This window comes from Engraulis encrasicolus, unplaced genomic scaffold, assembly GCF_034702125.1.
Source record: "Engraulis encrasicolus isolate BLACKSEA-1 unplaced genomic scaffold, IST_EnEncr_1.0 scaffold_95_np1212, whole genome shotgun sequence".
Lineage (NCBI taxonomy): Eukaryota > Metazoa > Chordata > Actinopteri > Clupeiformes > Engraulidae > Engraulis > Engraulis encrasicolus.
The window spans coordinates 1-15,047 of record NW_026946313.1 but is presented as its reverse complement, the minus strand read 5'-3'; the positions used below and the strand labels follow the sequence as shown (position 1 = coordinate 15,047).

At 40.5% G+C, this 15,047-nt stretch overlaps 1 protein-coding gene across 1 annotated transcript; it reads left to right on the top strand.

Moving 5' to 3' along the window:
• Positions 1-327: 327 nt before the first annotated feature.
• On the top strand, positions 328-11,046 carry LOC134445050 (immunoglobulin superfamily member 1-like). The gene is made up of 13 exons (XM_063194170.1): positions 328-349; positions 1,744-2,049; positions 3,066-3,371; positions 3,471-3,785; positions 4,437-4,715; positions 7,197-7,484; positions 7,584-7,645; positions 7,703-7,858; positions 8,167-8,254; positions 8,393-8,686; positions 8,898-9,221; positions 10,724-10,885; positions 11,000-11,046. Exons 1-13 carry the CDS (start codon positions 328-330, stop codon positions 11,044-11,046), a joined length of 2,649 nt encoding a protein of 882 aa, XP_063050240.1.
• Positions 11,047-15,047: the final 4,001 nt, after the last annotated feature.

Genomic DNA, 15,047 nt, shown 5'->3' with positions numbered 1-15,047 from the left:
ATGTTCATTACCAATAAAGAGATACAATGACATAACTGATGAAATTTCAGGACCAAAGACTTCTTCTAGTCCTTGCCATTTTTATTTTCATTTTTGGAGAATTTAAGTTAGTATGCCGCATGCACCCAAATAAACATCGAAACAGGAATTGAGTGTTCTCAGTGAAATTCTGCAGCTGCAAAGCAGCCTATTTCAGTCTACCTCTAACAACATCACCAGTTTTGGTTTTGGGGATTATCACCTGACTTTAAACCACAGAGTGGTGAAAAAGGTAGCACACAGCTGTTTGGCATGCTGTTGGTGTCAAAGGGAAGGGGAATTGAAACGATGTCCTGCTTTCAACGCACAGGTATGTTACTGTCCGAGACATAATTAAAGTGATACAATATTTATAACATATACATATGATTTTTTTGTTTTGAGTAGGAAAATATTTGTATTTAAACTTATTTGTCCCTGCATTTTGCCATTATGGTTATGTGCTTTCTTTTATCAGGACTCCTCCTTTGCATTCTTTCTTTAATAGGTGAGGTGACAAAACATGGTAACTGGAACTAAAACGACAGCAATGTATTCGGTATAAAATAACCACAATGCATAATGTTTATACTGATCAGATGAAAAACTGTTATTCCGAAGATGATAATTACACATATTGTAAGCCTAGATAGATACAACATTGCATGATCATATGGCAATTCAGAGGCATGGTCTGGTTTAATCAAGTTTTCAAATCAAGTAATTACATTTTTGCATTTGAAAAAAAAATGCCATGACTTTTGTCAATCAAATGCTCACATTTTGTATGATGAATGACTAAAGGGCGGGTTATGCTTCCTACTTGTGCCACAGAGTGAGCTTGTCGCAGCCATGATGCAGTTAATTTTGGTTTATGCCCTGTTTTGAAGCACGGTCTGCGCGATGTCATTCCACACTGAAACTGCCTTCAATACAAAGAGTAAACTAGACGTGTCGGTTATTTTTTAGCATCACAGACTCGACGAGGATGAAAATGAAACATTAAATCTTTATATCACGTGCATGTTTGATCGCACTGGCAGCCACAGTGGTAGTTTGGAACAAAGAAGTGGCTCATTTGTCGAGGACGAAGCGGAATGTTTCCTCGACCTCGGAACCACTGTTCAACTGTCCAAATAACTTCAGCGTCGTAACTTGCAAGCGCATGTGTTGTCTTTGGTTCGTGTAAATAAATCAAACAACAAAGCACGGGCAACTTATTTAATGAAGAGCTCACAGTCCGTAGACCGACGAAGGTTAGAACAAGGAAGTAGCGCTTGTTCTCGACTCGAGGACAGAGGGAGCAGGCTGGTCGAGAGGACCAATCAGAGACCTATTTTCGCCCTTTCACGCCGTCGCTCCCTGCGTCGAGACACAATTTCGGGGAGGTGCCCCAGAGTACCTGCGTGATGGGGGGGGCTTCACTCCGTTAACTGCGCGGCTCACTGCATCATGATGCAGTGACGTTGATCTCGAGGCATAAACCACCCTTGAACATGCAAAGTGTAACACCCCGAGTGAAAGCAATGTCTCTCCTTTTGCAGTGCCTCTCTTTGGACCCGGCCTTCCTCAAATTGGTGAGATGCAGTTAATCAGAAAGTAACACAATGGCTGATATTTTAATGTGATTGTTTTACGTACATGCATACAGTATGTGTTTATCAATTGATCGTTTATTTCCGTTTGACCTTCTGAGCCACAATTACACCTGTGCTTATTAAACAGCTGCACAGATTAGGCTGGTGTCTGGGAGCACTGCCTGCTCAGGTAGAGTGGAGGTGTACCACAGTGGCCAGTGGGGCACTGTGTGTAATGACAACTGGGGCATGAATGATGCTGAGGTGTTGTGTAGGCAGCTGGGATGTGGAGAGGCTGAGTCTGCCCCGATGGAGACCTACTGTGGCAGTGGGAAGATCTGGATGGATGGTGTTCATTGCTCAGGCCCTGAGAGTTCACTTGAGGAGTGCCTCCATAATGGATTTGGAACACATCGTTGTAACCATGGTGATGATGCTGGTGTTGTGTGTTCAGGTTAGTGCCTTCACGGTATGCTAAATGATGTATACCGTAAAATGTTTCTGTCAGGAGCTAACAGTAACATCCACAGCTAAAATGACTGCTGTTACCCATACTTTCAGTACCCGTTAATATTGATACTTAACCTGACTCTTGCTAGATGGGTTTGCCTTGCACCACGAACATCAATGTGAAACAACGCTATATGCATACATCAGCAAAGGCGTGTTTTTTTTTGTTTTTTTTTTAATCCTTGCACATGATTGGGGAAACACTTGTCCGACATTTTTAATGAGATGCTACTTTAACTATTGATTGGAAAATATAGTTAAAACTACAGAATTAATGTTGACGAGTCCATGCGAGCAGCCATTGTTGTCTGAAACAGCTGTCACATTTCTTTTTTTTCCTTCTCTACTGCGTTTAAACTTTGACTACGTCACATCTCTGTAAATCCAGCAATCCTGATAGGTTCTACTGCATTTTGGTTTTGGAACAGGGCGACTCTGAAGGTCCTTGAGACCCTTATGTGAGCTTATGAAACTGAACAGAAATACACAAGGGTCTGGTGAGCGTCAGGCTAATTCATACTGACATTAATTATTTTTCACTGGTTGTCATAGCCTGATTATCATCCACTTTCAAATCTCTTCGAGACTTGGTCTGACCAAGAGCATAACAATTAACATTTCTCAAAAGCATTTCCCAAATGCCATCCCTTGGTTTGCTAATTATTGTTTGCTCCCCAACAAAGTGGGAGGAGTTCACCGTATTTGCGGGAACTCAGAAAGTACTTGCATTGACTCTTGACCTTACTGGTAGCAACACTGAAGCTGTTGCGCCACTAGGAGGGCACGGCCTGGCTATGGTTTTCATTTCCTTTGCTTTTCCTAGCAAGATGAAATGCTAAGTTTGAACAAGTGTGTACAGTACAAAAACGTGTGGGAAGAACTGAGGGCAGATGTTTAAGCACTATTTTGACAAGGTCTAAATGGTATGGAATCCAACATTCTCATCTATGCTTCCTACAGGAAATGTCCCTGTGAGGGTGGTTGGTGGCACCAATAACTGCTCAGGTAGAGTGGAGGCCTACCACAATGGCCAATGGGGCACTGTGTGTGGAGACAGCTGGGACATTAACAATGGTAAAGTGGTGTGCAGACAGCTGGGATGTGGAAACGCTGTTTCTGCTTCCCACGAAGGCCACTTTGACAATGGCAGTGGAGTAATTTGGCTGAATCATATCCACTGCTTGGGCGATGAAAGATTCCTAGCAGAGTGTCCCCGTGTTGACGATGGCAACTGTAGCCATGAAGATGCTAGCGTGGTCTGTTCAGGTTAGTGACTACAAATGAAACTAGAAACTCAGCAATAGTAGGCAAAGTGTTTGAGTCTTTGTCTTAATTCTTTAACTTTGTGAACCCTTCAACTTGCAGGGCCTGCCCCTGTCAGGCTAGTTGGTGAAAGTCAAGATTGCTCAGGTAGAGTGGAGGTCTACCACAATGGCACATGGGGCACTGTGTGTGATGATGACTGGGACATGGATGATACTAAAGTGGTGTGCAGACAGCTGGGTTGTGGATGTGCGGTTTCTGCCCTTGGGGGAGCCCACTTTGGCAGTGGCACTGGGGTGATCTGGATGGATGATGTCCACTGCTCTGGTTCAGAACTATTCCTTGTGGAGTGCTCCCATAATGGCTTTGGGACACATAATTGCAACCACGCAGAAGACGTTAGTGTGGTCTGTTCTGGTAAGTAGAATTACAATACATTATTATATAACATAACATTGCATTTGGAAGACACTTTTTTAATCGAAGCAGCTTACGGTACAATCGAGGACATAATCATAGCCAATATCACTAGCAGATCCAAAGTGCACAGGAAGTGTACAGAACAAGTACAGATGCCAAGTAGGGTTAGGGTTTTTTAAAGGGACACTGTGTGAGATTTTTAGTTATTTATTTCCAGAATTCATGCTGCCCATTCACTAATGTTACCTTTTTCATGAATACTGACCACCACCATCAAATTCTAAGTATTCATAATGACTGGAAAAATTGCACTATATACATGAAAAGGGGGATCTTCTCCATGGTCCGCCATTTTGAATTTCCAAAAATAGCCATTTTTAGCTGCAAAAATGACTGTACTTGGATCTTACTTAAAAATATTTGTTTATTACTTGGTGAACTTTCATGTAAAGATCAAATTTGGCAATAGGCAGCCCAGTTTCAATGAGCAGCATAGTTGCAGTACCTTTTTTGACCATTTCCTGCACAGTGTACCTTTAAGTACATTAGGAAAGGGTTAAGTAGAGCCCACACACATGCACATCATGCCATACACACTTTTAACAGTAATACAGTGTATCAATGCAGTCTCTTTTTTATAATCGACAGGACCAGAACAGCCTCCTAAAATATCTCTGACAATGCCACACTCGGCTGTCTTGCCAGGGGACACCATTGAGTTCGGCTGCGCCAAATCATCAGACATTTGTCCCACAACTGTTTGCCACTTGTATAAAGATGGAAATTCCATTATGACCAGGTCAACAGCCAGCAACCAGAAGCATGTGACTTTCACATTTCCCAATGTGGACTTGTCCAACCAAGGCAATTATTCATGCGCCTATTCTCCTAGTTTCAGTATGAGTGCCTCCATTGACCTTACTGTTGGTAAGTACCGCAAGCGAGTAAGTGTACCGCACACTTTCTTGACTTTTTGCTCGTTTATTTAGAGCGAACAACGTGTTTCGCCTCAGTGCGTCCTCAGGCTCGCTCAGGTATAATATTGAGCCGAATGACGCACTGAGGCGAAATGCGGTAGACTTCTTTCTTTTGAAGTATTGAACACTCCTGCGTTTACCAGCACCTAGAAGCTGTGCATGGAACTTTGAACTGTTGAATTCTTGAGTAGCCTCTTAGTGCAGATGGGGTCGCCGGCGGGCCTATTCACTACATGCTGAAAATACTCAACTACATCATAGTAACATTGCTATGACATTACCAATAGCCTTACGTAACAGATTAAGACATAGCCATTGCAATTTTGGTGAGAGTAAGGTAATAACATAGGCTCTGTGCTAAGGGGTTGAATCAAAAGCTCAATCCAGGGGTTGTCTCTTACAAAGCGGATTCCAAATAAGTTGGGACTCTTGGTATTTTGTGAATAAAATAAAAATTCTGGCATTTTCAAAACATTCAATATGTTAATAAGGTAGAGCATTGTGTGTAGACAACATATCAGTTGTTAAAGCCAAGCACAATGATTGTTTTGGGGTAATTATGTGATAATTTAAAATTTCACCCCTGCAACAAATTCCAAAAAAGTTGGGACAGGGTCAATAAAATGCTTTTTATGTTGGATAAGACTAAACACAACACAAGGGAGGAGACTTAACATTTAAATACTTTGACTGATGGCATGATTTTATTTTAAAAAAATAGATATTTTGATATGCGAGACATGATTTCAGCAGCTCAACTGATAGGCGTGTTCTTCGACTTGTTTACCTTCTTGTTATGCTTAATATGTGGCATATCCTGACTGCAAGAAAACAATTTTGTCACCTGTTTACTCTTATGATGGAACCACACTGTTGGAACATAGTAGAGATTGAAATTTGCCATCACTATGGGGCAATATCTAAAGGCTTTGCTCCAAAATATAATGGCTTGGTAGCTATGTATGCTGTTTAAAGTCTGAATATATCATTCAGCCCTCATTTTAATGCTCTACATGAGTAAGAAGACCATAACCAAGGCATCTCTGCACCCCTTTACCATCATATATGCTGTCTTTCAGACTGACCACTAAATCATGCTGAATTATTCATTTTCTTCATAACCTGGAGGGTGCATGACTCCATTATTTTAAAAAAGAATGAAATATTTTCCATTCTGTAATCAGAGGACAGTTTCACATGACTCCTAGGTCCATGTAGAACGAGCTTTGCCACTTGCAACACTGTTTAATGTCTGCATCATGTGCCTTAATCAAGTGTTGTGTTTATAGTCATTTTTTCAACAGCTGTCATTGTTGGAGTCTCATAGTTTGCTTATTGACGATGGGTATGTCATGATCTCATAACTCGTGCAATGATTTTACAGAACTCTACATTACAGAAATAAGCCTTATATGCCTGCAATTTTGATAATTCAATCTTTCTGTGTAATAGATCAGTAATGAGTCCCTCAAAATCAGTGCAACAGCCTCTCTGTGATGGTATTTTATTTGTGTATTCATGTTGGCAGTCAATATAGTTCCTTTCAAAATACTCCTCCTGTGTTACAAAAAAAATTGGCCCTGTCCCAACTTTTTTGAGATTTGTTGCATGGGTCGAATTTTAAATGACCACATATTTCCCTCAAAACAATGCTTTTGCCTCATTTTAACTGTTCCTATGTTGACCCTGTGCCATTGTGCATCTTATGCATGGATTGAATGTTTTGAAAATGCCAGCATTTTGATTTTATTCACAAAATACCAAGTGTCCCAACTTTTTTGGAATCCGCTTGTATTTAGGTAATGTGAAGAATTATTGAGGTGGGCTAAGTGTTGGGAAACCATTAGTTTCCATTAGAAGGCCTACTGTATATCATTTGAATTGTTACATATTGATACAATATGTATCCTTCAGCTTATGTAAACTCTGTGGACACCTTCAATGACTGTAACATAAATGACCTATTTGAACAAGCAGAAGTAAAACTGAACATCTGTGCGGGGTTAAATAACCTAACTTATGAGCAATGTTCTCCCTGTCTCAGCAAGCTACACTATATAAGGGTTCTATTTTTTGTTTTCTCCTGACTGCGCGAAACTACTTGCGCACAACTCAACCTCTAATTGTTAGAAAAAAGTTGGTCAAAAAATTTGCTCACGTGGTTGGCTGCCAGTGTCTTGCCCCTCCTCACAACACCGTGTTGATAGACCAAAAAAAAAACCCATCTATTAGACTCTTGCAACTCGACTTACATTTACAACACATTCTACGCTCCCCAGTTTAGAAAAGTATAAACATATATATTTGTTTGAGTTGTTTGTTTGGACCATTGTACAGCATTGCTCATAGTTCTTCATAAAAAAAAACTGTTTCAAACTCATGTTCAGTAAATTGTAATACGCCCACTGTTGTCCATTCTTTTTTTTACAAGTGGCACTGCCAAAACCAAATCTTAAAATTGGAAGATCAGCAGCTTGGGGTCAGTCTGTCCAGATGAGCTGCTCCATCTCCACTCAGTACCTGGGTGGCACATTCACCCTACAGCAGCTCTCTGGCTCATACAGAGAGACAAAGGCAGCCTCAGGATCCTCTGCTGATTTCACCATCCGTCAGGTGGACTTTGTCCATGAAGGATCCTACTACTGCCAGTATCAGACACAAGTGTCCAATCGAGACTTCACCTCATCTCACAGTGATTCTGTCAGCTTCTTGGTAGCAGGTGAGATGTTAATGTTATATACAACTGCTATATCCTTGGCTATCACACCAAATGTTGTTATAATTTAAAAATAATGATTAAATCTTACTTAATTTTCAGTACCACTGGAGAAACCACTTCTCACACTTGAATTGAGGAATTCGCCATCTTGGGGTCAGTCTGTCCAGATGAGCTGCTCCATCTCCACTCAGTACCTGGGTGGCACATTCACCCTACAGCAGCTCTCTGGGTCATTAACAAAAACAGAGAGAAGTACAGGAAACTCCTCCACCTTCATTATCCCCCAGGTGGACTTTGTCCATGAAGGATCCTACTACTGCCAGTACCAAACACAACTATCTGGCCGTAACTTCACCTCAACTCACAGTGACTCTGTAAGCTTCTCTGTTGTAGGTAAGAGAGTGAAAAAGATGATTGTTAATTGTTATTAACTATTAATTTGTAATATCATAAGTTACATTCAGAATGTCTCTTCCCAGTTTCCCTGCCAGAGCCGCATCTTACTATTGAAAATCAAGAGCCCACTCTGGGTGAATCTGTCCAGATGAGCTGCTCCATCTCCACTCAGTACCTGGGTGGCACATTCACCCTACAGCAGCTCTCTGGCTCATACAGACAGACAAAGGCAGCCTCAGGATCCTCTGCTGATTTCACCATCCGTCAGGTGGACTTTGTCCATGAGGGATCCTACTACTGCCAGTACCAAACACAAGTTTCTGGACAGGACTTTACTTCCTCTCACAGTGACTCCATAAGCTTCTATGTTGTTGGTAAGACACTGGAATGTACAGAAGAAACAGTCAAAAACACAGTATTTGGCAATATATCATGGAAAATAATGCATTGCACTGGCACTGAAAATACACTTTACTGTGATTTTATTGATTTCTATGGTTTATCTCTCCCAGTTATTTTGCCAAAACCACGCCTGTCTCTTCAAACTGGAAAGGATCCTGCTTTTGGTGAACCTGTCCAGATGAGCTGCTCCATCTCCACTCAGTACCTGGGTGGCACATTCACCCTACAGCAGCTCTCTGGCTCATACAGAGAGACAAAGGCAGCCTCAGGATCCTCTGCTGATTTCACCATCCGTCAGGTGGACTTTGTCCATGAGGGATCCTACTACTGCCAGTATCAGACACGAGTGTCCAATCGAGACTTCAGCTCCAACCATAGTAACTTTGTCAGCTTTACTATTACGGGTAAGAATGTGAAAAACATGGATGGATTATATTTAACTTCAATCCATACACAAATGATGCAAACACTGCACATCCACTATGGCACAGTATTACTGGATATCACAAGGAAGTATTAGGTAAAGGAAGTATGGCATGAGCTACTGTAAAATGACACTGTACTGTTTTATAGAATACATTCAGTTGTTCGCCCCATATGTTTTTCATCCTCCAGTGTCCCTGCCACAGCCTGTCATCTCTGCCAGTGGCCCAGATGGAGAGCTGTCATGGGGGACACATGGCCCAGAGGTCCCCCGGGGTCAAAGCTTCTCCATCGTCTGCTCCATCCAGTCACAGTACCCAGGAGGCTCCTTCCACCTCGTCTCTGATGGCTCAGATGAAATCTGGACTGAGCTGGCTGTCAATAACTCGGCCTCTTTCTACTTTACTGAGGCTGACCTCACCCATGGGGGCAACTATAGCTGCTTCTATGAGGTTACTTTGTCCAGTCGTCTATTCAAATCAACAAAGACAGATGAGCTCCATTTGACCATAAGAGGTGAGCTTCCTATGCTTGTATACTGTATTTTGGCTGATGTAGCATCATATTCTATTGAAGTAGCCTCTTTTCAAAGTCCGTCGGTGTAAGTCCTTCCTCTTGGTGGCTGATTTGGAAGCTATTTCTCTATATTTTCCAACTGCGCATGAGCAGCATTTGCTTGCGAGATGATTGGATCAATGACAGCTCAGTAGACAAGTAGTTCTTTTTGGCGGAGAGGTGGGCAAGCACATGCTATATTGGCGTTATGAATAATCGCCCCCATTCATTTCCATGGAAGTGTTTCATCTCTTGTACAGTAGAGTGTCTCTGCTCTTTGTGCAGATGGGCCCACTGGTTTGTGCTTTGACAGTTGACGTTCTCCACCCAAGTATATATTGGTATTGAGTGAGTGTGCACCATTCGATTTTACCAGAGTGGAATTAGATAGATAAATTGATCTGAAATATTCATTTTCATACCAAAACAGACAGCACATCCAAGGGCAGCATTCTCAGATGTTTCTGTCTCACATTTCACAAAACATACAGTACAGTATACACCATGTACAATACATACACATTCCTTACCTTTACATATTAACTTATATGTCTAGCTATCTATTGTGTTTGTACTGTATGTGTGTTTTTTATTGTAGGCCTATGTGTTTTTATGTCATTCTGCTGTGCTGTAAGACAAATTACCTTTTTAAGGACATTAAAACTTTCAAGTCAAGGCAAGTCATAACAGAACAGTACAGTGCACACTCTACATGCACCACTCCATATTACCCCGCTATGCCCCCATATATACAGTACATACACCACCCCACCACCCATGTTGCCAGCTGTCCATTATACACCATTTCCTCATGTCACCATATGCAGCATACCCACACCTGCATGAACTCACCCCTACCAATCATTTTCTTACTTTCATTCACATGAACATACTGCATACCCATACCCTCTCCTCTCAATTCTCTCTCTTCTTTGACGCAAAGCAATAGACTTATACATGAAAAAATAGGGACAGGGGAAATCAATAGTTATCCATTAGATCAGGGATGTCAAACTCAGGCCCGGGGGCCAAATTTGGCCCGCGGAGCCATTTTATTCGGCCTGCGAGATCATTTCAAATGTCTATTACAGTTGGTCCACATACACCATCAATGTATAGCAGAATAGAACTTGAACATGAAATTTGCTGTGTCACAGGATGTGTAGACACATTTGAACTAACAAATATAATGTGAAAGAGTGTCTGTGAAATTTAACTATGAGTATGAAGTGCTTGCATGCACAATTTTAGTCCATTTTTAAAAATACTTGTGGAGTTCGGCCCGCCACTTCTTTCCAGATTTTGATTTTGGCCCTCAGTCAATTTGAGTTTGACATCCCTGCATTAGATAGTTTTGTTTAATGCAGTGATAGCTGAGGGGACAGTTCTTAACCACCTTCTCATCACAGCTGCTTCAATATTCACACAGAACAGTAAACTGTATCTTTCATTGTTTTTCACAGAACTGACTTGGAAGGAGGCTTCACAGCGGATAATAAGTGCTCATCCCTTGGCATTTTATGGAACAATTCTTGCACTGCTACTACTCTTCCTGGTCTTGTTCTCTGTGTTTCTGCTGTGGAAATACAAGACACACCATGGATATGTTGTACGCCAAGAATACTGTAAGCATTGCTCTTATAGATATGTAAAAAGATAATTGATATAAATGTGAATTATTAAAATAAGATTTATTAGTAGATCTAATTAAAATGATTGGCTTGTTTCTATTGTCTCAGGGCCTATGACGACATACGAGTGCCCAGACTCCACAGAAAACCTCTGACTGAAGATGTTTTTTTGGTTTTTTTTTGGCCGTATGGATACTGGAGGAGCCTTTCCGTAAAGAATTGGTATTGCTGTTTCATAATGCATGATATAGTACATACTGTATCTGCCCTATTCTCTTACTCTCTTAAAAAAGAAACAACGGAACGACAGAAACCATTCTTATGTCCCTGTCTTTTGTCTCTATAATGTGAATAAAACACTGTCTTTAGACAGTATAAAAAGTTCCATAAGAGATAAATACTTTGCAGACTATAGGCTATTTCATGATTCATTTCTTACAGGGATACGGTTCAGTGATGGTCAGGCTTAAGGAAAGGTCAAGGCAGCCTAAACAAATGAACAAGTTTAGGTCAAGGGGCCTATGCAATAAACATCCACTTACGATTAGTAAACAAGAAAACTGGACTAGACAGTGACACAAAGGGTGGTCCCTTTCCCTCAACTGTTGAAGCGGTTTAAGACACTTACATTCTCCTCACTTGTTCTACTTGATGGGGATCTATTGCATAGGTAAGGGCAGGGATTGAATATTACAATATTTCATTCAGAGGTGGGCTTGCTGTTTGAAACCATGCTCACAAAAGCTCAATAAAGTCATGCTCTATATCACCTAATTTGGAAATACAACTTAAAGGGGTATGCCACTATTTTGGGGCTTAATACAGTTAAAATCGTTGGCTGGGGTTTATAAAGGCGGTAAAGTGTCTTATTTTTCATGTTAAGCATTGTCTTGCTTTAAGACCAGTTAAAAGAGGGGATATGTCGCTAAGCTAGTGAAAGTCAATGTATCCGTGTAGCATGCTACAATGCTACACGGATACATTGACTTTCACTAGCTTAGCGACATATTCCCTCTTTTAACTGATCTTAAAGCAAGACAACGCTTAACATGAAAAATAAGACACTTTACCACCTTTATAATCCCCAGCCAACGATTTTAACTGTATTAAACCCCAAAATAGTGGCATACCCCTTTAACGAGTCATGTAAAGATAATTCACATATAATCGTAATTGTAGCATGGGTTTTTTCCTAATAAATAAATGCAAACAGAGGAAAGATGTTGGACATTGGTTATTCTCACCAGTCTGTTGAGTTTCATATCAAGTATATTGATATATTGGCTCTACCAATAGTTACCAATAGTTACCAATAGTACCAATAGTTGAATAAAATAATAATAAAAAACATAACACAATAATGCATAGTTTATTTTGGCGAGATAAAAAAAATGGCTTGTTGAACTTGTTGAACAAGGCTGGTTCAAAGTACTTTTCTCTCAGTGTTGGATTATCCTATTGGCTGCCTGCTTCACAGCACGCACAAGAGCCACTGCTTGTTTGAAGAGCAGAGAGATTTTGAAAGCGGCTCATGGCTCACGGCTCACGCTGAAGCCAGTTTCAATAATATGACTAGCGCGGGTTACTTCTATTTTGTAGGTTTTGTACGGGTGATAAAGAATGTGGTGGTGGTTATGGCAAGGTTCTGTGTCGGTGGAGCGAATGCGACAAGGACAGATGAGGAGAGCTGCCTGTCAGTTTATGAGCATAGCTGTCAGTCAGAACAAGTCGTCTCACATTTTCTAAGTCCTGGTGCAATTGCATAGTTGCTGATTCGGAAAGCCCACTCCATTGGAAAGAAGGGCAGACCTTGCATGGACCTGCGAGTACGTAAAAAAAAAAAATCTTTAACAAAAAAAACACTGATGCTATGGAAGTAACAAAGAAAGCGAACATTTCCATGACATGGCGTAATCGCTACTTGTTATTTTGTTGCGCGTGGTATGAGCTGAGCTCCTAGAGGAAATTAAGGTGTCTAGCAGGCTACTACTGTACATAAAGACATAAGACATCATACACTTTATTGCACAATCTGTGCGTGCGTGCATGCGTGCGTGTGTGTTCGTGTTCTCTCCTTTCCTCTCTTCTCCTCTGCTCCCCTCTCTTCTGTGCATGGTCCATGCCATGGTATTTGCCTGTGTTGAAGGCATATGATTTGTTTGTGTGAGGTTTAGGTTTCTACTGTAGGTGTATGTGAGGTTTGAGTGAGGGTGTGTGGAGATGTGAGGGTTTGTGGTGATGGCTGTAGGCCTATGTGTTTGGTTAGTGCTATGTCAAAGGTCTGGCATGTGTGATGTGATTCACTGTTTTCAGTGGATATGGAAGAAAAACTAATGACATGGATTGAGTAATAAAAATGAAACAGAAGTTACAAAATATTTTTTTTAAGTTTATATAGTATGTATAATAGTATTCTTTATGTGTGTTGTGGAAATAGTTGAATAAAATAATAATAAAAAACATAACACAATAATGCATAGTTTATTTTGGCGAGATAAAAAAAAAATGGGTAGTTGAACTTGTTGAACAAGGCTGGTTCAAAGTACTTTTCTCTCAGTGTTGGATTATGGGGATACAATTTATATGCATGCGCCCTTATGTCTCCTCAAGAAGCTGGATGCAGTTTATCATTCAGCATTGCGATTTGTAACAGGTGCCCCCTCAAGAACCCACCATTGTGATCTGTACTCTAAAGTCCAATGGCCATCCTTGTATTTAAGGCGTAAATTGCATGTTACTTTTTATTGCAAAGGCACTGTTGGGCAAACTTCCCTATTATATCTGTAATTTATTGACTTTTTGTACTTTATCTTATGGCACACATTCCTCACACAAGTTACTACAAGTTACTTGTACTCCTCGTACTGAATTAGGGAAAACAGGCTTTTCTTTTTATGCCCCATACCTATGGAATGAGTTGCAGAAGATATTACGTATGGACTCATTAGAGACTTTTCAAAGGGACATTAATACAGTATACACAGAGGAGTGTCATTTTTTCTGACTATGCAGCACATAGGCTACTTTTCATCTCATAATAAGTTTTGTGTAAACTTATTCTTATTCTCTATTTATTTTCCTTTTTGTCTATGTGTTTGTCTGTGTCTGTAACTATATGTATGCTGCCATTTTGACCAGGACTCCCTGGCAGAAGAGACTGTAGTCTCAATGGGACAATCCTGGCTAAATAAAGGACAAATTAAATGAACTGTTTGGCTGGTAAGAAAAAATATCTACCAGCCAAATTCGCTGGTGGTGGAAAAGGTTAATTTAGAGCCCTGCCAGTAAGGCTTATTTTGAGAAACTGATACCAGTACAGCTGACCTCTGTTATTAAAGGGATTTGGATGTTTACCAAATGTGAAAGAAATGCTTTCACATTTGAAATGAACTGGAAAACACTTTCATTTCCCTCAAATGTGAAGTGATCAGCAGTTTCCTGTCCATCAGTGAACTGTAGGGTTCATCTTAGTCTTTTGCACGGCATACACAGAACACACAGCATTACACAACTATGAAGGTTTAAGGCCTTTGTTATGAGCTTTCGTGCATTAATTGCTAATAGGACAGTCAAGACTATGAGAGAGAGATGGGCCAGTGTGGAAGAAAGCTGGAATTGAAATGGTCTCTTTTGACCTCCTCAAAGGGTGGACTCGTCAATCAGGTCCAGTCGTCTCAAATCAGAACAAAAGTTGTCCAAACATGTCTAAATTGTTGGAGATTTATTTACTCAAAATGCACAAAAGACAGTACACCATAAATATAGCGATACAATCAATGCTTAAGTCTGATGCAGTTTCTGTAAACAGCCACCTTAAAAGACAGACATTGACAACACACAACACAGAGTTGCCCTTCTAGCAGGCCCTTGTAGCATGTTCCATTTCCTCAGCCAATCAGTGTATTCCAAGATGTCATGAACATTTTTATTTATTTACTTATTTCGATTTCCTTTTAAGGCAATATTATCTAGGTTTCTTTAGCACACAGGGCATACAAACAAACAACAGGTTTAGAGACATGTGTAATTGGTACAGTGGCTTTCAACTTTCCTTGATACGAGGCACACCTTTTTGAAGACAAAGATGCCAAGGCACATCATCAATTGTTAATGTAAACAAAACTATTACAAAAATAACAACAAAATGACTGTTAAC

Coding starts and splice junctions, on each gene's coding strand:
- LOC134445050 (XM_063194170.1), top strand. CDS start 328: ATGTCCTGCTTTCAACGCACAG. Junction 8,687..8,897: donor TGTCAGCTTTACTATTACGG/GTAAGAATGTGA, acceptor TTCATCCTCCAG/TGTCCCTGCCACAGCCTGTC. Junction 9,222..10,723: donor GCTCCATTTGACCATAAGAG/GTGAGCTTCCTA, acceptor TGTTTTTCACAG/AACTGACTTGGAAGGAGGCT.